Raw genomic sequence first — 26,709 nt, forward strand, 5'->3', positions numbered from 1 at the left:
TTAATTGATCAGTATCACTTATCAGTAACGGATAACACTAGAAGAAGTGCTCCAAGCTACACTAGTTACAAACAAGGTGGGTCACAGGGGTCTGTTTGTTAGCCTGAGCAGCACCATAGCGGCTACATTGGACAGGAATAAGAAACAGATGAAAGCCAACGTTGTCTAAGCTGGACTTTCATGTGCGTGTAATGTGAGAACTTCACGGTGGAGATCTCAGACAGATAAACCTTCGGCCGTGGCTTCTAACGCGGTACGGGTATGGCGATGAAAGACGGCCCAGGTCGGACATCGCTGAATTGGGACAAAACGCGAACTGGTAGAGACTATGGAAATATGTCAATTCTTGCGAGCGTCAGTAGGATCCCAATTATAGTTGTTGGCAGTGATACCGTCTGAAAGGTTTTACATTTCTTACGCCAAGAACAATTTTCAGGTGGGAGAGAAACCTGATATCACGTGTGTGTGGTGTGTGTCAAACCAGGCTTGTTATCTGTGTTGTCTGGGGTCACAGAACACGGAGCAATGGAAGAGGCACTAATCTGAGCCTGATCCTTAACCTCAAGGCGTGCCCCCTCTTTCTTTTAAACCCCAAATGTCTTCACGCATCCATGATCTTTGTTGATCTTTAGACCGCTGATTGCAGCCGATGAGTAACTGCTGGCCTGGCAGTTTATTATTTTTTACTCCTTTTCAGGGGTGTCTCGATAGAACTTTTTCCCTTCCGATACTGTAGCTTTAAATATTGACTAATAATGATCCGATATTAAATAAATTTAGCCTCGTCACATCAGATTACCGAAATTACCGAACGGGTCACGGTAGATCAATGATAATGTTCACGTTAAATCAAACACACTCACATGACCATTTAGTCAGCGGTTTTAGCGTGTTATGGACTCACCCTCAATATAGAGAAAAGGCGACTAAATGCACAAGCCAAAGACGATAGATCCAGCCATCCAAAAGGAAAACAGCCCCCGAATGGAATGGAAAAATTAGGTGGGTGGGTCATATATTTTGGTGCGCTCTAGCCAGGAAATTGATGCAATGCGATATAAAATCAGCACGGATCGTCCATAGTTTTAATATTTTGTCTTATGGAATGTTAGAAAATGTTTGATCCAGTGAAATTAGTCAAACAGAGAACGATGATAGGTGTGTCACAACTATTTATTAAGAACTTATGCTGAAGTGGAAGTGGATTAGTAATTGTTTTTGGCCCCAATAAATGATGACTCAGTAAGTTGAATTATGCGGACACGTTCGTTGGTAGATACTTTCTAATATGCTTCTGCCTTGGAGGCTTTGTATGTGTAGGTATTATGCAACTGTAATTATTTGATATATGTTTATATTGACAAATGTTTTAGACTGCAATATTGTTCTATTAAGGCAGGGGTGTCAAACGTACGGCCCGCGAACAGGTTTTATCTGCTCCGCGGGAGGAGTTTGCTAAGTATAAGAATTAACCCGAAATTTTTGAATGAAAGAAACAGCTGTTCTAAATGTGTCCACTGGATGTCGCAATAGCAATTCTTTGTTTCTTTGTAGATGATGCTACATATGTACAAAATTAGTTAGTACATCAGTCGAGGAAAATGAGCAAACTACATAAATAACATACTGTAATTTGATTTTGATATAATTTTTTTATTTTGATATATTGAAAATTAACACCAATGAGTTGACTGATGAACATTATCACATAACTTATTCAGAAAATATAAATAACGCCAAATAAAGTACATACACTATTAACCGCAACAGGTAATTGTAAAAAAACCAAACAACAACATTATGATATGTACAATTTCAGAATGTGCATGTTCTATTTTTAAACAAAGAAAACAATCTGAAGTTTGTCTTTATTTTTAAGTTATAGTGCCGTGATTTTACCGGTCCGGCCCACTTGGGGAGTAGATTTTTCTCCATGAGTTTGACACCCCTGTATTAAGGACACTTATTACGTATGTCTGTTGTGTAGCTGCTAGTTCCTTGCAGCCTATGGCCTACCATGTTTACCTTTTGCAAATGACCTCATTAAAATACAAAAAAAGATCAACCTAAACTGAAGGAATCAATAAAGTACTATCTATCTATCTACACAATTAAACGCGCGGCAGGACTACTTGTATAGGAGCGCGTATGTCAGGTATTTTAGATGCAAGCTGATACAATCCACTTTAGCCGATATCAGACTGATATCGGATCGGGACATCCCTACTCCTTGTATTTATAATTTTGTTATCAGTAGTGACGCACAGACAATTTAATAAGAACCAACGCAATAATAAATAATTATGCAACCTTTTATTTTGTTGTACTTTTGTGGTGGGAGTGGCGTAGAACTGCACTGCTGCATTTATGAAAAGGCATTGATATCATTTTGTCCTTATTTTGCTACATGGAATGATGCATCACGCATAAAAGTCCCCATGATGCAGTGAAGATCTTCCCTACCACAACCACAACAATAAACTACACTTAGTTTGGTGCGGATCTCGCGTCAGATTGTGTGTGGCGAGTGAGTGCACACAATGCTCGTCACAATTGTATCACTTGTTCCACATTGTTGTCTCTACCGTAGAAACATTACTCAACGTTTGAATCCTGCCGTTCAAAGAATGTCACATTAATAACAAGTCTGTCGACGCCAACCTTTTTGATGATTACAAGGAGTGTGTTGACGTTTTTTTTCCACTCAGCTCCCCAGTGCTGACAGCATTCATGTACTATAACCACCGGCGCGCGAGACAATAATCTTGCTGCTCTCTGTCTATGAGTAGAGTAATTTTCGCTCGACATGCTGTACACTGACTACTCTAAACTAGAACCTTTATTTAACCAGATAAGAAAACCCATTGAGATCAAGATCTCTTTCACAAGGGTGACCTGGCCAAGAGGTCAACAGCACATGTCACAGAGCAGTTTCAAAATAAATACATTAAGACATACATTTTAAAATACATAAGAGAACTGTAAAACAACAGAGATTTACATCTTTAAAAACACAGGCACTGTGCAAACGTCTCTCGCTGTTTGTCCCTCAGGACAGAACGGAAGGCTCCAAATGGAAGTAGTTCTGTAAGTTTCAGTTTCGTCTGCAATTCATTCCATGCCATAGGGGCAGCAATGCCAAAAGCTCTTTTGCCAAATTCAGTCCGTACATGAGGAACAGTTAAAACATACAAATTGTTAGAACGCAGTGGTCCTCAACTTTTTTGTAGCTGCGGACCGGTAACAATATTGTTATATAATGTATATATTGTTTTTTTATGTTGATTTTAATTTAAAAAAAAATTAAAAAAAATTAATTTCTTGTGCGGCCCGGTACCAAATTAAAGAAAGAAACAGCCTGCATGGCAGCTTTGTGTTATTAGAGTAAAAATTGCAACATGTTCTTGTTACATTTCACCTGTTTGCTCTTTTATACCACTTTTTATGTTTTTTATTTTTTTAATCGTATTTTTAGAATGTGCCGCGGGGCCGTTAAAAAATTACCTGCGGGCCGCAAATGGCCCCCGGGCCGCACTTTGGACACCCCTGCTCTAAAGTATAGCCAAGTTCCTTTCTGTTCCTTCAGGATACAAACTGCAAAACAATGTGAAGGATGCGTCTAATAACAAGACTGTCTGCATCATAGTTTCGATAATGACAATGGGTGTGTTGATGAATGTCTATAATGAATGGCCTAAAATCAAACAATGCTTTATGGCTGCATTTATTGCTGCAGAATACTTCTATAATTCACCACAGTATGACGACAAAAGCATTGTAATGACAGTGGGGAAAAAAAGTCCCACATTAATGTGTTAGAATAATAGCTCACGCTCAGAGCCGTTCTTTAAAAAAAAAAAAAGTTTTTATTCAGTTAGGTCATACAGGTACAACCGGTGACAGATCGCAATCTGAGCAATGCACTAGCTCATACTTGACAGCATGACATGCCGTCTGCTTGTCTTTCATTAACATAGCTGGCATATTCAGACGTACTGTATCTTTGTGTGGCATGTGTTTGCTGTAGGTATACAGTACAGACATGCTGCTTTCCTAATCTTTTTTATCCGCGTTTATCCCCGCGCAAATCTTGTTCCTGCCTCCCAAATCTCTCTTGGCCCCCTTTGTCACGTTGACAGATCACCCCCACTGGATTATGGATAACAGGGTCCAGCTGTGGTCACGGACGGTGCCGACAATGGAAAGGGATGGGAACATGGTGTGTGTGTGTGTGTTCTTGTATTTCCACCCTTCTTGAGACATCAACAAGGAAAAGTACCTTCCATATGAGGACCGGTGAACAAGTTAGGACAGAAATTAAGGTCCCGATACGGCCATTGCATCTAATAGAGAGCCAAATACTAGAGTCCGTGAACATTGCTCCAAAGTCAGGATTTTTTTGTTGATTTAATGTGCATTCAAAAGTAAACATTGACAGGTGCAAAGGCAGCAATATATGATAAAACAAGACGGCAGCCTATTCATCCCCGGAAACCCCGCCAGGTGAACAGCCGATTTTACGACTTCTGGTGCTGACGTAAGGCAACCCGCGTCCCATATGTGACCGTAGGATGAACAAATACACTACAGTACTAAGACTATAGTGGCCATTAACAGTTAGCTTCTACAGATGGGTTGCCCAAAGTGCGGCACAGGGGCCCATCTGTGGTCCGTGACTCGTTTGTCATTGGCCTTAAGCACATTCCAAAAAAATAGAGAATGTCTCATTTGCACCCCTGGTGGTGAAATCTGTCAAAATTAGGGTGGTCCCAAAAAGGAGGGATTTTTCAAATTGACTGTGTGTCGGTTTTAAAAGTGCTCCCACCTCTGGTCAACATATGAAAAAACAAGTGCGTGTGTAAAAAATGTTAAGTGCTCCCCCTCTGGCCAACATACGTAATAACAAGAGTGTGTAAGAAATTGAAATGAAATTTATTAAAATAAATAAATAAATATGTAAATAGAGACATACTGAAATAACTTGAAGTTAATAATGAAGATTAAAAATAAAAAGAATTAAATAAAAGCTTACCTTTTTTATATTTGCATAGTATGTATATATTATAAATGTTGTAAATACAAATCTTTATATATCTAGAAAGGGTGGTCCTAAAGAGGTAGCCATTTTCGGAGGTCTCAAGAAGGTAAGAAATACAAGATTGTGTGTGTGTGTGTGTGTGTGTGTGTTTGTGTTTGTGTTTCGAGCAGTGGTCTCTTTTTGTGTTCTCATCGTTTATAAACTAGACAAGGGCAAACAGGGGCTTTCAACAGTATTTATCTGTGATTTATAGCATATCTATAGCAATAAAAACAGTACTGTATCCCACAAAAGTGAGTACACTTACCCTCACAATTCAGCAAACACTTTATAATATCTTCTTAAAGTTAAAGTACCACTGATAGTCACACACGCACACTAGGTGTGGTGAAATTACCCTCTGCATTTGACCCATCCCCTTGTTCCACCCTCTGGGAGGTGAGGGGAGCAGTGAGCATCAGCGGTGGCCACGCTCGGGAAGAATTTTTTATAGAATCAACTTAAGCAACAATACTATAGAAGTGAAACTTTATGGAATTCAAATCTCCCCTTAATGAACCATAACCCCACAGAGCCAGCAGCACTCGTGCCTTACTTGTGTTGCCATCTATTTAGACAATATTGACTCTGTGTTGAATCATTTTCAGAGAACAGTCTGCCATTGGAGCTGCAGCTATCGATTATTTTAGTATTCTATCGATTAGTTTGTTTTATTTGTAGAGTAATCAAAATAAACCAAACTTTATAGCCTCGATGCGTATTTTAGATAAAATTGTTGAAATAAAGAATTTTCTGCACTTTAAACGTATGTGCGATACTATCATTGTATTTTAGGTTCTGGGTACTCCATGCAGATCGTAAACATTTGTAATTGTTACAGTTCATGAACAAAATAGATTGTTTTTATGATCAAATTGATGGATTTAATCGAATAATCGTTGCAGCTCTAACTGTTAAACAAGCTGTACACAGACTACTATATATATATATATATATATATATATATATATATATATATATATATATATATATATATATATATATGTATGTATATATAGTACAGGCCCAAAGTTTGGACACACCTTCTTATTCAATGCGTTTTCTTTATTTTCATGACTATTTACATTGTAGATTGTCACTGAAGGCATGAAAACTATGACACCTGTGACGTGAAAACCCTTTCAGGTGACTACCTCTTGGAGCTCATCGAGAGAATGCCAAGAATGTGGAAAACAGTAATCAGAGCAAAGGGTGGCTATTTTGAAGGAACTAGAATGTAAAACATGTTTTCAGTTGTTTCAACTTTTTTTGTTATGTACATAAATAACTCCACATGTGTTCATTCATAGTTTTGATGCCTTCAGTGACAATCTACAATGTAAATAGTCATGAAAATAAAGAAAACACATTGAATGAGAAGGTGTGTCCAAACTTTTGGCCTGTACTGTATATATACAGACTACTATATGTATGTATATATATATATATATATATATATATATATATATATATATATATATATATATATATATATATATATATATATATATATATATATATATATATATATATATATATATATATATATATATATATATGTATACTACCGTTCAAAAGTTTGGGGTCACATTGAAATGTCCTTATTTTCAATGAAGATAACTTTAAATTAGTCTTAACTTTAAAGAAATACACTCTATACATTGCTAATGTGGTAAATGACTATTCTAGCTGCAAATGTCTGGTTTTTGGGGCAATATCTACATAGGTGTATAGAGGCCCATTTCCAGCAACTATCACTCCAGTGTTCTAATGGTACAATGTGTTTGCTCATTGGCTCAGAAGGCTAATTGATGATTAGAAAACCCTTGTGCAATCATGTTCACACATCTGAAAACAGTTTAGCTCGTTACAGAAGCTAGAAAACTGACCTTCCTTTGAGCAGATTGAGTTTCTGGAGCATCACATTTGTGGGGTCAATTAAACGCTCAAAATGGCCAGAAAAAGAGAACTTTCATCTGAAACTCGACAGTCTATTCTTGTTACTGTAAAGCACCAGTTCCATTGGCAGCAAAACAGGCCCAGAGCATAATACTACCACCACCATGCTTGACGGTAGGAATGGTGTTCCTGGGATTAAAGGCCTCACCTTTTCTCCTCCAAACATATTGCTGGGTATTGTGGCCAAACAGCTCAACTTTTGTTTCATCTGACCACAGAACTTTCCTCCAGAAGGTCTTATCTTTGTCCATGTGATGTCAAAATACCTCATACACGCCTGCTTTGACCAGAGAATAAGACATAACAGAAGGGATCTATGTTGCTACTTTTGCGACTTTGTTGCTACATTTAGCGAGTAGGTGAAAGCGAGGAGTTAATTCTGCATGTGGCATTTGTGAAGTAATCAAATACAAGCGGTCAAGAAATCGGAAATCTTTTATTTATAGATGTGTATCGCTCTGGAATAACCTGCCTCGAATTCGGCATTGAAAGTAAACAGGCTTTTAAAAGGAAAGTAATATTTTATCTGAGTCTGTAAATTAGTTTGCTTGTTGATGATTTGTGTTTGTTTTTGTATTGTGTAGTTACATTTATATGGTCATTTAATATTCTGTGACTGTAAATTGTTTGCTTGTTGATGCTTTTATTTGTTTCTGTATTGTGTAGTTATAAATATATGCTTTTACTTGTAATTGTATTGAGTTTGTGGAACCCATGAAGACTACTGGGTTGTTGTGGCATCCAGCTAATGGGGATCCTTAATAAAAAATTTAAAATAAATCAAAGAAAGACGAAGTATTCGCTATGTGAGTGAAGCTCTGCCTCCACAAGCCCAAAGAGCGTGCTTGTCTCGGTTTTTACAAAAAATTTGAATCAAAAACCGAGTTTTCAGAGAGAAAAATCTGGATTTTATTCTAGGCCAGAATCTTGCCAGCCCGAGTAGAGTGTAGTTAGTCCTCACATTTGTAAGATACTGTTTCTTGGTGGCATTTGTACCCTCTTAGTCAAATTCTGTACGATGACAGATGTCAGCTTTTGGTTATGAATCAGGATGAATCCATCCATGTACGTTCTTGCCCAGTTTCCAAAACAACAAGATGACAAACCTGAAGCTTCAAAACGGCGCCGTCACTCACTGAGCAGACTGAACTCAAGGAACCGGAGTACTGTATATCACGCTCCGACTGACACGCCAAAAGCATTACTTCTTAGGGAGTTAAAATCCCAGAGGGAGGGAATGCCCTGTGTAGTGTGCGTCTTATGCCCTCACTGCGACTTGGCCCAGTGCCCTCTTCCAAGCTCTTATCCAGCCAGCTGAATTATGCAAGTACACGGTGACCTGTAGCTCCTCACACACACAAACGCTGGTATTTTTTAACCCTCTCCTCTTTATTGGCCCGGCTCTCAAGATAAGGGCTCTTAATGCTCAGCCTGCAGGGACTTAATTGAAGTCCACTCCAACCCCTCTGCATGGCCCCCCGAGAATTCTCTTTCAGCCCAACAGAACCTCTCTTTGACCTCCACTGATGCACTTTCTTTTAGCTCTCCGTATTATTGCTTCTTCTTATTACGTTCAGTTATTGTCCATTGTTTATATTACACACAAATGACTGAACAGATCACCACATAACTTTGCAAAGGGGTTGGGTATGGGTAAAAATATCCAACTTTACAATTTGGTGTGAATCCAGGATTATTTTGTCACTCCTTCTGGTCTAGATAGTATGATTTGGATATGCTTTGGTGTAAATTTTGCTGAACAGTTACTTTTATAATCCGTATTTTTAGTCTGTCTGCAAGATGTTCGATTCTGGAGGAGTTCCCAGATTGCAAATGAAACCACGCCCGCCCTCCTCAAAAGTACCATGATTTATTTTTTGGAAAACGTACACTGTTTAAATATATATTTTGTGCATTTCTGCTTGTCTGACGTTGTCACGTTATTTATTTATAATGTTTTCCTTCTGTAGTGAACTTTTGTTTTACCTCTCTTTTTGAAATGGAGCTGTTCTGTCTCTTCCAGACCATACATTTTTTTTTGCGAGTCTGCTTCCTTAAATGCAGACGTACAGTACGCCCATGTACACAGACATGCACGATGCACTTTCTTTTAGCTCTCTGTATTATTGCGTCTTCTTATTACGTTCAGTTATTGTCCATTGTTTATATTACACACAAATAACTGAACAGATCACTACATAACTTTGCAAAGGGGTTGGGTATGGGTAAAAATATCCAACTTTAAAATTTGGTGTGAATCCAGGATTATTTTTTATTATTTAAAACACTTCCTTCTGGTCTAGATAGTATGATTTGGATATGCTTTGGTGTAAATTTTGCTGAACAGTTACTTTTATAATCCGTATTTTTAGTCTGTCTGCAAGATGTTCGATTCTGGAGGAGTTCCCAGATTGCAAATGAAACCACGCCCGCCCTCCTCAAAAGTACCATGATTTATTTTTTGGAAAACGTACACTGTTTAAATTTATATTTTGTGCATTTCTGCTTGTCTGACGTTGTCACGTTATTTATTTATAATGTTTTCCTTCTGTAGTGAACTTTTGTTTTACCTCTCTTTTTGAAATGGAGCTGTTCTGTCTCTTCCAGACCATACCTTTTTTTTGCGAGTCTGCTTCCTTAAATGCAGACGTACAGTACGCCCATGTACACAGACATGCACGATGCACTTTCTTTTAGCTCTCTGTATTATTGCGTCTTCTTATTACGTTCAGTTATTGTCCATTGTTTATATTACACACAAATGACTGAACAGATCACCACATAACTTTGCAAAGGGGTTGGGTATGGGTAAAAATATCCAACTTTACAATTTGGTGTGAATCCAGGATTATTTTTTATTATTTAAAACACTTCCTTCTGGTCTAGATAGTATGATTTGGATATGCTTTGGTGTAAATTTGGCTGAACAGTTACTTTTATAACCCGTATTTTTAGTCTGTCTGCAAGATGTTCGATTCTGGAGGAGTTCCCAGATTGCAAATGAAACCACGCCCGCCCTCCTCAAAAGTACCATGATTTATTTTTTGGAAAACGTACACTGTTTAAATATATATTTTGTGCATTTCTGCTTGTCTGACGTTGTCACGTTATTTATTTATAATGTTTTCCTTCTGTAGTGAACTTTTGTTTTACCTCTCTTTTTGAAATGGAGCTGTTCTGTCTCTTCCAGACCATACCTTTTTTTTGCGAGTCTGCTTCCTTAAATGCAGACGTACAGTACGCCCATGTACACAGACATGCATGATGCACTTTCTTTTAGCTCTCCATATTATTGCTTCTTCTTATTACGTTCAGTTATTGTCCATTGTTTATATTACATACAAATGACTGAACAGATCACCACATAACTTTGCAAAGGGGTTGGGTATCGGTAAAAATATCCAACTTTACAATTTGGTGTGAATCCAAGGTTATTTTGTCACTCCTTCTGGTCTAGATAGTACGATTTGGATGTGCTTGGTGTAAATTTTGCTGAACGGTTACTTTTATAACCCGAATTTTTAGTCTGTCTGCAAGATGTTCGATTATGGAGGTGTGCCCTCCTCAAAAGTACCATCATTTATTTTTTATAAAACGTACACTGTTTAAATATATATTTTGTGCATTTCTGCTTGTCTGACGTTGTCACGTTATTTATTTATAAAATGCTGCACTAACTTCTACCTATTGTTTTTTTTGGAACACTGGTAAACTCACATCTTTGGTTGTAAGTCGCATACGATCCACGCATCTAAGAGTGGTGCAAAAAAAATAAAAGAGCAGATTTAAGAACCATTGTTAAAAGACATCTGGTCGCCAAGTTTTAATAGCTGCCATTCATACACTGCCTTTCATAAATCTGTCATCTTGAAAAGTTCTTGTTGATCTCTAAATGCCAAGCCAGTGACACAGACAATTGCACCTTCTTTTTTTTTTCTCCCCCAAGCTCAGCTGCCGACAGTTTAAGGAATGTTTCAACAAGCGTGCAGGGAAAGGAAATTACAACTGGAGGGAAGGATGGCAATCTCTCTACTACTCCCTCTAACCCCCGTACTCCTGCTTATCTCTTTCTTGAGGGCTGTCCACCTCCACTCACTTCTTCAAAACACTTGAGGCAGAACCACACAGTCAGGAGTCACTCGGCGCACTACAGGTCCACACCAGTTGTCCCTTATCAGCTTACACCCTGATAAACCCTGTACAAATCACTCCAGTCCTAACAGAAAGACAACAGAAAAATCCGAAAATACGCTTTATCTATGATCTGATAGTAACAACTGAACCCCTCCACATCTAGATTTTCCCATTTTTATAGTCTTTGGTATGACTCGGCCGGGGTTTGAACTCACGACCTACGGATCTGATTATTGACTAATAACAAAATGGTGTGCAGTGTCCTTGGTCACCACATTTTTTTCCACATAACATTAAAGGACAACATGGCATACTCTTGCTCGGGAAGACATGTCTATTATCAAAGTTTTATAGTCATAACACAGATAATCAATTGGTTGCTGTGTCCTGCCTGTGCCCAGGCAGAGCTGTTTTGTTTTTACCAATATTGCTTAAATTCTAAAAACATGTGTTATTCAGTCCCTTAATGGTATTTTAACAAATTCCACGGTGTTTCGGCCCAAAACCCTGATGTTTTTCCAGAGTGTATTGATCCATTGGAGAACTTTCAGGTCATTCAGAAGTTTAATAAAAGTACCACCATGTGGTTTACTTGTCAGAAAAATAATGTGTACATGGTCGAAATGTATTTAATCTGATCATAAGTCGAATTAGAATGCTACTGTGTACACGGATCCTGGGGAAAAAATATCAGAATATTCTGTTTGTTTTCATGCATCACAACTTAAATTGGAATACTTTATTTTGACATGCGCAGCACATACTGTAAACCAGGGGTGTCCAAAATTTTTCCACTGAGGGCCACACACGGAAAAATTAAAGCATGTGGGGGCCATTTTGATATTTTTCATTTTCAAACCATAACAAAATATTTTGATTTTTTAATTTTATTTTACCTTTAGGGGTTCCGGGGACCATAAATGGTCTCAGTCATTCAAATTTAAAAAATAAGTCAAATTTGTATTATTATTTTTTATTTAATGCTTACAGTAAATCTCCATATTACTTTAAAAAAAAAAAAAGGTTTTATGGCTTTTCTGTCAAAAACAACTTAGTTTTTTTATAGTAAAACTGAAATATGCAGTATTTAGTAATTAGAGCCCTAAAAGATCAATAATGCAGGACACCATTGATTTTAATTATTTAATATTTTTGAGTCATCACAGTGAAAAGATAAATAAAATACCACTAAATATATTTGGGATCCAAAAAGGTGCCCCACTCATCAAGTCATACAATTTTATTATTATTTTTTAAATTTCAACACTTAAGTTACGAGATCAACTTCAGATATATCTGTCGATTTTACGTTTGAACTATTATTTTGTTTGTTTTATGCTCTTTTGTCAAAGAAAACGTTGATGTTATTATATGGCAACTACACAATATATGCAATATTTACCACATAAAATATTTTAAAGTGAAATATTTGAATTAATTGGAGCCTTGAAAATAATCCATTATAACATGGATTTTTTGTCATTATTATTTTTTGGAGCAATGGCAAAAAAATAAAAAAGAAAGAAAGACAAAAGAAAGAAAAAAACAGCCTGCCTGGCAGCTTTGTGTCAACATTGCAACTTTTTCTCGTTAGATTTCACCTCATTCCACTTTTTTTAATGTTCATTTTTAATTTTTGCAATAGCATATCCACAATGTGTGGCGGGCCGGTAAACAATTAGCGGCGGCCTGCAAATGGCCCCCGGACCGCACTTTGGACAACCCTGCTGTAAACGGAAGAAGAAGCAGTGACTTCTGCTGTAAACAAACATGGCTCTGTGCATTTCTGCTTGTCTGACCTTGTCACGTTATTTATTTATAATTTTTTCCTTCAGTACCGAACTTTTGTTTTACCTCTCTTTTTTAAAATGGAGCTGTTCTGTCTCCTCCAGACCATACCTTTTTTTTCTTGCGAGTCAGAGTCCGCGTCTGCTTACTTAAATGCAGACGTACAGTATGGCGATGTACACAGACATGCATAGTAAAGATAATTTCGACCCAAACTTCGGAAGAAGTGTTTACCGTATTTTTCGGACTATAAGTCGCAGTTTTTTCATAGTTTGGCCGGGGGTGCGACTTATACTCAGGAACGACTTACGTGTGAAATTATTAACATATTACCGTAAAATATCAAATAATATTATTTAGCTCATTCACGTAAGAGACTAGACGTATACGATTTCATGGGATTTAGCAATTAGGAGTGACAGATTGTTTGGTAAACGTATAGCATGTTCTATATGTTATAGTTATTTGAATGACTCTTACCATAATATGTTACGTTAACATACCAGGCACATTCTCAGTTGGTTATTTATGCCTCCTATAACGTACACTTATTCAGCCTGTTGTTCACTATTCTTTATTTATTTTAAATTGCCTTTCAAACCACTGCTCCCCTCACCTCCCAGGGGGTGATCAAGGGGATGGGTCAAATGCAGAGGACAAATTTCACCACACCTAGTGTGTGTGTGACAATCATTGGTACTTTAACTTTAACTTTAACTTAAATGTCTATTCTTGGTGTTGGGTTTTATCAAATAAATTTCCCCAAAAAATGCGACTTATATATGTTTTTTTCCTTCTTTATTATGCATTTTCGGCCCGGAGCGATTTATAGTCCGAAAAATACGGTACATGCGCTCCAATCTTAATGACTATCCACATAAACCATCCGTATAGATCGGAAGGAAATTTGGATCTAAACGTGTTTGAGAATATTCCAAATGGCGTGTTTATATGAAGGATTTTTATTCCGGTTAAGCTTTTAATCCAATTAATTGTGTCCATGTGAACATTTCTACTGGCAACAAAGTAGGGGTGTATGGTTTGGTCAATTTTCACCCTTGTGTATGCAGCGATTCACCAATTAATCAATTAAGTCGACAAAACAAGCTTTGATTAATCGTTTCGGTGTTACTAATAACTATTTATCAAATCCGGACAGCATGGAGTGCTCCGACCTTTATATACGCACTGCAAAAAGTCAGTGTTCAAAAACAAGAAAAAAATAAAATAAAATTAGAGGTATTTTATTTTAACTAAGCAAAATTATCTGCCAATAGAACAAGAAAATTTAGCTTGTTTTTTAATTTAACTTTTTAATTTTTTAATTTAACTTTCCAAAACAAGTAAAATTAGCTAACCTCAATGAACCCAAAAATACCTTAAAATAAGTATATTCTCACTAATAACAAGTGCACTTTTCTTGGTAGAAAAAAAAAGAGACCTTTTTGCTCAATATGTTGAAAACTATTCTTAAATTAAGTAAATGCTAGTGCCATTATCTTGACATAATGATATGCGCTCGGCATTACATTTCTTGAAACCAGCAAACTTATACTAAAAACTAATTTATTGTTCTTAATGGAAAGGCAACAAGGCAAGCGCTTGTTACTCTCGGGGTCTCCTAGCCGCTCAGGCAAATCATATGGTCTAAAAATGCATTTTTCCATTGATAACATGACATCATCGCGCCAAGTGAGTGCTCTTTCAGTCAATTAATGCGCATATATACTGATATATATAAAACATTTTAATTGTAATTTTGAGGAATTTATCTGATTGTGCATGAACTATTTCAGTTCAAAATTGTTTGAAAAGTAAAATGTTAAATGTTTAAATATTAACTGTCCGTTTACTGTACTGTGCCAACTGTACTACTATAGGAGTACGTATTTTCTATTGTTTCATTGAAAATAAAACAGCAAAGTCCATTTGGCAGTCATCTGTTTTAATTATGTCATGATTTTTTTTTTTCATGCTTGAAATAAGAAATTATTTTATACTTCAGTGTTGATGACACAGCTTTGCAACAGTTGATATTCTAGTTTCAAGCAATTTTTACTCAATATAGGTCATCAAATCTCAGCAACAAGCTGTAATATCTTACAGAGATATTTAGGACCGAAACCCTTAAAACAAGTAAAACACTCTAACATAAAATCTGCTTAGTGAGAAGAATTATCTTATTAGACAGAAAATAAGCAAATATCACCCTTATTTGAGATATTTAATCTTACTTAGATTTCAGTTTTTGCATAGTTTGCATAGTGGCGGTGAAAAAGCGGAGATGTGATGTGAGACTTTTTATACCCCATGAAACATGCTTTTCTCACACCCCATTGATAGTTTCCAAAAACCCTCTACAACTCTGTACATGCAAGAACACAACATATTGTATGCCGGAGGCACCGTAGCTACATAAGCAGGCTTTTGTTGTAGAAGATTCTCTATAAATGACTGCACGCTTAAAGTGGGTTCAACTTTTCAACAATCCACACACAAACACAGGTTTTTAAAGTAAGCCTGGCTTTCTTTAAATCATGTGCTTTGATCAGGGAAATGTATCTGGCGTGGAACAACAATATGTTCCTGTCTGGCAGACTTATCCAGATGAGAAGACTAACATGGTGGCAGTGGGGTTCAAGCAAATGTCGAGATTACTTTGACTCATGTACACATAAGAGGAGGACAAATACGTGATGAGGGGTTACGTTTTCGAGTAAGAGAATGAAAATAAATGCCATGGCAGCTGAGATGACACAGACCCTTCTATGCCTGTCTGCTGCACCACCCCATAATCTTAAACTCTCCATTTGAAGGTAAACATAGTATTCTGCAACACTTTAGCACAAGCAGTTCAATAGAAAACAACCTTGGATTTGTTTAAGTATATATTCCTATGAGTCAACGCACGTCATTATTGTCTAAAAAGTAAGAGAGCAAGATAATGTTGTCTTGCCAAAGTCAAGTGTTAGCATCATGATCTGGGGTTGCATGGGTGCGACAGGCACTGGGGAGCTACGGTTCATTAGGAGAAAACACAAATTCTAACATGTAGTGTGACACTGTGAGGCAAAGTATGATTGAGAAACAGGGCCAGTACTGACTACAAGTTTATTAGTCATTCCATTAAAGGCCTACTGAAATGAATTTTTTTTATTTAAATGGGGATAGCAGATCCATTCTATGTGTCATACTTGATCATTTCGCGATATTGCCATATTTTTGCTGAAAGGATTTAGTAGAGAACATCGACCATAAAGTTCGCAACTTTTGGTCGCTGATAAAAAAAAGCCTTGCCTGTACCGGAAGTAGCGTGACGTCGCAGGTTGAAGGGCTCCTCACATTTCCCCATTGTTTACACCAGCAGCGAGAGCGATTCGCATCGAGAAAGCGACGATTACCCCATTAATTTGAGCCAGGATGAAAGATTTGTGGATGAGGAACGTGAGAGTGAAGGACTAGAGTGCAGTGCAGGACGTATCTTTTTTCGCTCTAACCGTAACTTAGGTGCAAGGGCTTATTGGATTCCACACTTTCTCCTTTTTCTATTGTGGATCACAGATTTGTATTTTAAACCACCTCGGATACTATATCCTCTTGAAAATGAGAGTCGAGAACGCGAAATGGACATTCACAGTGACTTTTATCTCCACGACAATACATCGGTGAAGCACTTTAGCAATGGATCTAACGTGATAGCATCGTGCTTAAATGCAGATAGAAACGAAAGAAATAAGCCCCTGACTGGAAGGATAGACAGCAGATCAACAATACTACTATCAGGAGACACCGAACCAAACACTGGACATGTAAATACACGGTTAATGAATGCTGTGCCGCCTGTCGAAGCCTAGCAATGCTGTTGCTAACGACGCCATTGAAGCTAACTTAGCTACGGGACCATGCAGAACTATGATAAAAACATTAGCGCTCCACCTGCGCCAGCCCTCATCTGCTCATCAACACCTGCGTACCAGCGATCGACGGCGCGACGAAGGACTTCACCCGATCATCGATGCAGTCGGCGGCTAGCGTCGGATAGCGCGTCTGCTTTTCAAGTCAAAGTCCTCCTGGTTGTGTTGCTGCAGCCAGCCGCTAATACACCGATCCCACCTACAGCTTTCTTCTTTGCAGTCTCCATTGTTCATTAAACAAATTGCAAAAAATTCACCAACACAGATGTCCAGAATACTGTGGAATTGTGAGATGAAAACAGAGCTGTGTCCGAATACTTCCGTTTCAACCATCGACATCACGCGCATACGTCATCATACATAGACGTTTTCAACCGGAAGTTTCCCGGGAAATTTAAAATTGCACTTTATAAGTTAACCCGGCCGTATTGGCATGTGTTGCAATGTTAAGATTTCATCATTGATATATAAACTATCAGACTGCGTGGTCGGGAGTAGTGGCTTTCAGTAGGCCTTTAAAAACACCTGCTCGGAACAAATTAGGTTACTGAGGCCCAGGTAGCAGCTGGCAATACATAATAAAATAGTACAATCAAACAATTGTTCTTAACAAGAGTATGAATCAGAATCAGATGATGTTGCATAGTTGTGTGCAAAGGTATAGGGTAGTATTTAGTGTAAAATACTACACATAATATAAACAGTATGTGCTTCCTATGCAGTTTTGACTGTGGGTGTAATTTTCATGTCAAAAGTATTCTCTCTTGAGGAAATATATGATATGACATGGTGGCAACACTCACTTTGATGAGACACGGTGCGTTGAAATGAAATATCTTATAACAGTTTCTTGGACATGTTTGTCACCTCCAGTGCGAAAACAGAACATTCTGTGTGGTCAATGAAAAACAAAAGCTATGGATGAGATACTGCACAAGTTAAGGTACCTAAATATGTGCATCATTCAGTAAATCTAGTAAATACATAATGTTATATATACTAAAAGGAACTGGATGTTATATAGTACCACACCTCCTCCTCTTGGTGGTTCTTTTGAGACAATAGGGCTATTGTACCCAGTTAAGCTGTCAGGAGAAAAAAATGTGTTTTTAGCAGTGTAAGTCAAAAAGATAAGATGAAAAGATGTGAAAAGGTCAACAAGATAGAAATGTGCACTCCCGCCCCCCACACGCACACACCATCTCTCCCACTCATTCTCCAGTCCGTTGATGCAATAATAAACTGTCACAAACGCTCTAGCTGTACAAGTATCTTCTTTATCGCTCTTCATTCCTCTCCTTTCAATCAACTTTCACGTCCACTGTAGACGCTCTAATGGAGGTATTTGTTTTGCAAGTCTTGGGCTTCGCTAACTATACAAAACAACCCTGTTGATACTATCTCCCAGGTTTCTTTTAAGCATGAGGAATACTTGTCAGTCAGTGTTGTGACATGGAGCGTATTATTTCTACTACATCTTAGCTGTTGGTTGTGCAGTCACGAGGAAAGAGACCATGGAGGTTAACAATGGTATCTGTTGCACACATCAGAGCTTGCCAACCGGTGGTGGCCCACAGGCCAAATCAGACCTGTGAATAACATTGGAAGTGGCTATCATTTCTGCAAAATTAAAAACACCAGGAAATGAATGGCAGAGTCATTATACAAGAATATATAAGAATAATAGTGAAGAAAGAAGTTCGGCCTCCACTCCCTAGCTTTCTGAAAATGTGGCCTTGATAGCCCAGGCATGGATCTTTGTACAGTAGGGGGAATGCAATGTTGGAAGTGTTTAGCACCCCTTTGTAAAAATGAAGAATAAAGACCTTGTGACAAAATTACTTTAATCACTGGTTATGTATAATTAAATATTTGCTTGTACTGTCTTTACACTGAACTAAATACCGGTAGTAGAAATCCTAATCTGTCTCATGCATTTGCAAGTATCATCTATGTCAGGGGTGTCCAAACTTTTTCCACTGAGGGCCGCACACGGAAAAATTTAAGCATGCGGGGGCCATTTTGATATTTTTCATTTTCAAACCTTAACAAAATATATGGATTTTTTTTTTTTAACCTTTAGGGCTCCCGGGGACTATAAAGGGTCTCAGTCATTAGACTGTTAAAAATAAGTCAAATTATTATTATTTTTTATTTAACGCTTACAGTAAATCTCTATATCAACTTCAGGTTGATATAAAGTAAAAACACATTTTTATTTTTTATTTTACCTTTAGGGGTCCCGGGCACCATAAAGGGTCTCAGTCATTAAAATGTTAAAAATAAATAAAATGTGTATTATTTTTTTTAATTTAACGCTTTAACGTAAATCTCTATATCAACTTAAAAAAAAAAAAAAAAAGGTTTTATGCCTTTTCTGTCAAAGACAACTTTGTTTTTTATAGTAATACTGAAATATGCAGTATTTAGTAATTAGAGCCTTAAAATATCAATAATGCAGGACACCATTGATTTTAATTCTTTAATATTTTTGAGTAATCACAGTGAAAAGTTAAATAAAATCCTACTAAATATTTTTGGGATCCAAAAGGTCCCCCCACTCATAAAGTGATACATTTGTATTAGTTTTTTTTTTACTTTTAACACTTAAATTACAAGATCAACTTCAAATATATCTGTCGATTTTACGTTTGAACTATTATTTTGTTTGTTTTATGCTCTTTTGTCAAATAAAACTTTGATGTTTTTATATGGCAACCACACAATATATGCAATATTTTTTCCACATAAAACATTTTAAAGTGATATTTTTTAAGTACTAATTCATTATAACATAGATTTTTTGTCTTTTTTTTTTTTTTTTAGCAATGGCAAAAAAAAGAAAAATAAAGACAAAAGAAAAAAAAACAGCCTGCTTGGCAGCTTTGTGTCAACATTGGAACTTTTTCTTGTTAGATTTCACCTCATTCCACTTTTTTTAAATGTTCTTTTAAATTTTTTATCAATTTTGCAATTTTTGCAGAATGTGTAGCGGGCCGGTAAACAATTAGCTGCGGGCCGCAAATGGCCCCCGGGCCGCACTTTGGACACCCCTGATCTATGTAGTGTTGTATAATGCGTTAGGCATTATATTCAATCAACTTTGAGAAGCAGGTGATTGATGTATTTTCTTCCTGTCCTCTTGTTTTAGGCTGAGTCGGGGAAAGGAGTCTGCAAGATGAAAGTCTGTCTCTTTCCGCTGATGCCCCTCTTGCTCGTCCTCATCATTCCTGATGTCATCCTGTCCAGTGGATGCCCAGCGGACTGCTCCTGCTCTCCACCCGAATCCATCTTGTGTTTTCAGAGACGCTCCACCACAATGCCTCAGGGAGTGCCACCATTCACCCAGAGCCTCTATCTTTTTGCCAACGGCATCGAACAGTTGTCCACGGAGGACTTTGATGGTTTGGAAAACTTAGAAATGCTCGATCTCAGTCAAAACAAACTGACAGAACTTCCGGATAGGGTGTTCGAACCTCTTGCCTCTTTAAAAAACCTGGACTTGTCATCCAACCAAATCACGCACATCTCAGAGGCATGCTTCCAAGGTATGGAGCTGCTGGAGCGTCTTTACTTGTATAGCAACCACATCAAGACCATCCATCCTGCCGCGTTTAGCGGTTTGGAGAATCTACTAGAGCTCAAATTGCAAGGCAACCAGTTGACATCTTTGCCTGTTCTATCAATGCCCCACCTGCTACTACTGGATCTCCGTTTTAATGTCATACCTACACTGGGCGCCTCAGACCTCCAAACTCCAAACCTTGAGTCCCTGAAACTAGGTGGTGTTGGACTAACTAACCTAAATAAGGATCTTGTTGGTAGTTTGACGAACCTCCACGAACTGGATATCTCAAAAAACCAACTAAAAGCTTTCCCTCCGGTGCTGAAAGAAACTCGTGGGCTGATTTACCTCAACCTGGCTGGCAACCCTATGGGTCCTATTGCATTTCAGGACTTAAAGAACCTTGAAGAGCTGCAGGAGATGGACATTAGCAGCTTAAGCCTGCAAGGCCTCCCAGAGGAGTTCCCACAGCTTTTCCCCCACCTTAAGAAGTTAACAGTGGCAGAGAACCCCTTCAACTGTCTCTGCACCTTAGCCTGGTTCCCAAAATGGCTGCGAGCCCAAAGCGTTACCCTGGAGAGAACAGAGGAGACTCGATGCCACTTCCCTCCTATCAATGCTGGCAAGGTGGTGCAGAGGCTTGAGCATCGGGATTTTGGCTGTCCTACCACAACCACTCTCACCACGAGTACTGTTAAAACTACTGTTGCCGTACCTCTACATGTTACAACCCCCGAGAGTGCCACAACAGCTTTTCCACCCCCCAGGGTTAACGATTACGACACAAACAGAGATTTTGACTACCCCTTACCCCCGGTTCCTGCTTCCCCAAGCAGCAGCAGCAGCATGGACTCGGATGAGGAGCAGCGCTTCTGCCCTTCTCACACTTGCCTCAACGGGGGCACTTGTCGCTTGGACCAGTACGGTCAAGTAGAGTGCACCTGTCCACCTGGGACCTACGGATTTTTTTGTGAGATCCGAAACGACAATGCACCCTCGCCCGCTGAGCCCGACATGTCCATGACGACCGTAAGCCCAAATGCACCTGACATCAGCTCGCGTCAGGCAACCTCGACGTCAATCCTGCTTGATCTCCACCGCTACATTGATAAACGGCCTTACATTCGTGGAATCCGGCTGACCTATCGGAATCTCTCCGGGCCTGATCGCAGGCCAATGCAGCTCAGCCTACCGGCATCGTATCCAGAATACAGACTCAGAGGTCTGAACCCTAATTCCACTTATACCGTGTGTGCCAGTCCGCTTGGCGCCCCGAACGGCATTGACAGCGTATGCACTCAGGCGCATACCACTGACGAAAAGAACGACAGCGTCACTGGAGCTCAAATAGTCAACAAGAAAATGGCCACCATGCTGGTGCCTGCAGTGGCCATCTTGCTTCTGCTGGTGCTGATTGCCACAGCAGTGGGCGTTGTATGCTACGTCCGCAAGAAGAGGGCTAAAGGTCCCATTGACCTAGACTGTGAGCCTTCTCAGGTGGAGTTGGATGGAGTAAAAGCTGGGTTGGACAATGGGGCACTGCCTCAAAAACAAACCCAGCTTATGATCCCAGAACCCGTGGTTCAGAGCAGCAACCTGGAGTATGAAGTGTTGCTACTACAGGACCACTGTATGTCAAATAAAAACATGTCATCGCACAAACCGTCATACTTTTGACATTTGGATTACGACTAAATAAACTCTGTATCCACAACGGACAGAAAAACGTCCGTATTTGGACTTTGACTCCATGTATGTGGCATTAAGTGAACAATGCTGGAATGGCAACCACTCCTACGTTATAAGCAGCAAGTCTAAGGACAAATGATGCTGTGGTAGATGCTGCATTTTCATTGGGACAGTCAATGGACACTGTGAGCTGTCCATTCAGGAGTATGCACTAAATTGCTGCAAAGCCCCCATTTGCCCTAACAGTCGCTGCTCCTCAGTACTATCCCAAAGGGATTTAGGGGGTAATGAAGTTGTGGAGATAAGATTGCCGACGGGTTTATCGATTTACTGTCTGTCGTTCCACAAAGATTTAGATCAACTTGGTCTGTTCTGGTCTTCAAAAACTCCCTAACAATACAAGAGGATGGGCAAACTAATGTAGCAAACTTCTATTGTTGAAAGCCTACATGCTGAATACCCGACTTGTTTGGCACTAAAACAACAAAATAATGATTTTGTGTATATGTTCTGTATGTGTTTTTTGTAAATATTATTTTCTACATTTTGACTGTTAACAGCCAGCTGCACTACCGTTCAAAAGTTTGGGGTCACATTGAAATGTCCTTATTTTTGAAGGAAAAGCACTGTACTTTTCAATGAAGATAACTTTAAACTAGTCTTAACTTTAAAGAAATACACTCTATACATTGCTAATGTGGTAAATGACTATTCTAGCTGCAAATGTCTGGTTTTTGGTGCAATATCTTCATAGGTGTATAGAGGCCCATTTCCAGCAACTATCACTCCAGTGTTCTAATGGTACAATGTGTTTGCTCATTGGCTCAGAAGGCTAATTGATGATTAGAAAACCCTTGTGCAATCATGTTCACACATCTGAAAACAGTTTAGCTCGTTACAGAAGCTACAAAACTGACCTTCCTTTGAGCAGATTGAGTTTCTGGAGCATCACATTTGTGGGGTCAATTAAAACGCTCAAAATGGCCAGAAAAAGAGAACTTTCATCTGAAACTCGACCGTCTATTCTTGTTCTTAGCAATGAAGGCTATTCCACAAAATTGTTTGGGTGACCCCAAACTTTTGAACGGTAGTGTACATCGTCACCTCTGGTGACTAATATAATGGAAAGCAGCAGATTTTAAATCTTTGAAGATTAATAAGTGGTTCGGTACTAGTACAAGTCAATCAAAGGGCTTTGCCCCCGCAGTGTCAGACAGTCTAAGTCTGCAAAGACTCAAGACTAAATACCTCCTTTGCAACATTTGGAAGCCTCCAGTTGGTCACAAAGAGGGAAGTCAATCGGGATTACAAGCAGGTATACAGAAAAAGCAACCGACTGAACGCCTTATGTTTTAGCTGCAGCTTAGTGATTGCCTCAATAACATTAAACAATCAAAACGTACAGTGACTTTATTTATTATTTATTTGCCCTCTAAGGGAAAGGCAGTGTACAGTATATCTCTCAATCAAAATTCATGTAGAAGCAATTTTTTCTTTGGCTAAATAACTTGACTATCGAGCAATTCTCTGATCCATGCTGGGCTTAATTAATGTGAAATAATAACTGAACTGTTGCGTAGAGGACGATAAGACCTACAGTACACAATGGGGACTGAACATACACGATTGGGCAAGGATGATCTTTATATATCCACAGGTACAGTATATAGCTCTGTCAAATGACATGTTCCAACGTGCACAGACATTGCCTGCTAAACGTACCCACATGTCTCAAGTTCATTACATCCCAGACTCCTCTATCAACACATCTGTGAATGTCTGTTACCAGCAGTATTTGTATAGTCCACAGTCCCACACAAAGAAAGTATTGACCATCCAACCAAAAAAAAAAGCCAAGAAGACGGAAAAGCAGTACAACTGGAATATATTTCTGTAAAACAGAATTCATTGAAAATAAAAAATAAAATGTATTTTCAATGTGTTGATGAATTTTTTTCCCAGTTTATTTGGGGAAGTGCCTTGTTAATATTGTTTCTTTTGTATTGTTATTGTGTCAACTTATTTGTACATGTGAAACAAAAGGGCTATTATCATTAAACAAACATAGAAAAATAAAATGAGTGTAATGTGTTTTTGTTGTAAAACTCAAAGAAATTGGGAATGGTATTTTTACTACAACTGTCGTCCCTCGTTTATTTAATTGGTTCCGGACATGACCGCAATAAATTAATTTTTACAAAGTAGGAATCAGTAATTACCGTATTTTTCGGACTATAAGTCGCTGTTTTTTTCATAGTTTGGCCGGGGGTGCGACTTATACTCAGGAGCGACTTATGTGTGAAATTATTAACACATTACCGTAAAATATCAAATAATATTATTTAGCTCATTCACGTAAGAGACTAGACCAGGGGTCGGCAACCCGCGGCTCTAGAGCCGCATGCGGCTCTTTAGCGCCGCCCTGGTGGCTCTCTGAAGCTTTTTCAAAAATTTATGAAAAATGGAAAAAGATGACATGGAAAAAAATAATAATTTTTGTTTTAATATGGTTTCTGTAGGAGGACAAACATGACACAAACCTCCCTAATTGTTATAAATCACAGTGTTTATATTAAACATGCTCCACTGATTCGAGTATTTGGCGAGCGCCGTTTTGTCCTACTAATTTTGGCGGTCCTTGAACTCACCGTGGTTTGTTTACATGTTTAACTTTCTCCGGGCGTGTTTTATGTTACTTCTTTTTTTGTCTCCTTTTGTCCGCCAAACTTTTAACGTTGTGCGTGAGTGCACAAAGGTGAGTTTTGTTGATGTTGACTTGTGTGGAGTGCTAATCAGACATATTTGGTCATTGCATTAATGCAAGCTAATAATAAACATGCTAATAATAAACATGCTAATAATAAACATGCTATTTAGGCTAGCTGTACGTACATATTGCATCATTATACCTCATTTGTAGCTATTTTTTAGGTCATTTAGTTTCCTTTAAGTCCTCTTAATTCAATGTATATCTCATTACACACTATCTGTATGTAATATGGCTTTTAATTGTTTGCGGCTCCAGACAGATTTGTTTTTGTATTTTTGGTCCAAAATGGCTCTTTCAACATTTTGGGTTGCCGACCCCTGGACTAGACGTATAAGATTTCATGGGATTTAGCGATTAGGAGTGACAGATTGTTTGGTAAACGTATAGCATGTTCTATATGTTATAGTTATTTGAATGACTCTTACCATAATATGTTACGTTAACATACCAGGCACATTCTCAGTTGGTTATTTATGCGTCATATAACGTACACTTATTCAGCCTGTTGTTCACTATTATTTATTTATTTTAAATTGCCTTTCAAATGTCTATTCTTGGTGTTGGGTTTTATCAAATAAATTTCCCCCAAAAATGCGACTTATATTCCAGTGCGACTTATATATGTTTTTTTCCTTTATTATGCATTTTCGGCCGATGCGACTTATACTCCGGAGCGACTTATACTCCGAAAAATACGGTAGGAATCAAAGATTTTCATAGAACATAAAAACACAGTTTACTACCTTCTAAATATATTTTTCATCATTATGAGAGCTCTTTAAACATGAAATAACACCCTTTAGTTACCTTGAGCCAATCAGTGGCTACGATACTGAACAGCGCACTCTGATTGGTTTGGTCTCCTCTAGTGGCTACTACTACTGCAGTATTAATATTTGTAGTTTATTCAGCCATTTTTATCCATGAAAATGCGTAATGTTGGACCAAGAATGTAAAAATATTCCCCAAAAAATCGGCTATGTGGTGTTTGAACACAATTGTGAGTCATGGTGGACTTCTAAGGGATTCTAATTTCAAAACTTTGTAAACAGCTTTATTGGAATTAAGACCAAACATAATAATAATCATAATACCTTTGAATTACATAATGCATTTTAACAGGAACAAAGGGTGCTTTTAATATTTTGTGGATATTTTTATTTATTTACAGTATACGTCATAATACTTCCCATGCTCAAACTGTACAGTTTAAACAGTAGAGATGGGAATGGCACAACAACTCACGCATCAAATCTCGATTTAACACGATTTGATTCTCAATTCAAACCGATTTTAGCAATATGTTATTTGGTATAAAATTTACAAGGAAATCTTTTCAAAACAGGTTAAAGGTTACACACTGGACAACCTCACAATCTCACCAAGTATATATTTCTAATTTCTAAACAAACTTAACACAAGTCACAATCATATAGTCATTTTTCAGTGGCAATAAATCTTCTGAGAAAGAAAATACGACTTTTAAACCTCACAAGTTTGTTATAAGACACAAAACTTCACAATACTAGTAAGTATAGCTATTATATGTTTGAATTGCTCATTTCAAGATCACTTTTAAGTTATTAAAGCTTAAATATAAAGTATTATTTCAACAACACTTACCAAGACAATTTGGACTTGTTCCATTAGCAGACTTTTTTGCTCATTACAACCAAAAATTACTTGTATTAATTTTTTTTAAACTCTTTTTAAGAGGGACACAAATAGATTAATTAAACAAAAAAAAATATATATATATTTAATTTTTTTAATTTTCATTTTTTAAAATCGATTTAGAATCAGAATAATTAAG

At 37.9% G+C, this 26,709-nt stretch overlaps 2 protein-coding genes across 4 annotated transcripts in view; one reads left to right on the top strand and one right to left on the bottom strand.

Annotated features, from left to right (window-relative positions):
* The window catches only part of vasnb (vasorin b), a 57,507-nt gene extending 33,323 nt beyond the window's left edge, over positions 1–24,184 (top strand). For both annotated transcript variants that reach the window (XM_062036465.1, XM_062036464.1), the window contains one exon: positions 20,024–24,184. In XM_062036465.1, coding sequence (XP_061892449.1) covers positions 20,051–22,114 — 2,064 coding nt within the window. In that variant the 5' untranslated portion in view covers positions 20,024–20,050 and the 3' untranslated portion in view covers positions 22,115–24,184. The remainder of the gene's footprint in view (positions 1–20,023) is intronic.
* coro7 (coronin 7) overlaps positions 1–26,709 on the bottom strand; it is a 367,135-nt gene that overhangs the window by 147,195 nt on the left and 193,231 nt on the right. The gene's annotated exons all lie outside the window — the stretch shown is intronic.

The sequence above is a fragment of the Entelurus aequoreus genome, linkage group LG25 (assembly GCF_033978785.1).
Source record: "Entelurus aequoreus isolate RoL-2023_Sb linkage group LG25, RoL_Eaeq_v1.1, whole genome shotgun sequence".
NCBI classification, from domain to species: Eukaryota; Metazoa; Chordata; class Actinopteri; order Syngnathiformes; family Syngnathidae; genus Entelurus; species Entelurus aequoreus.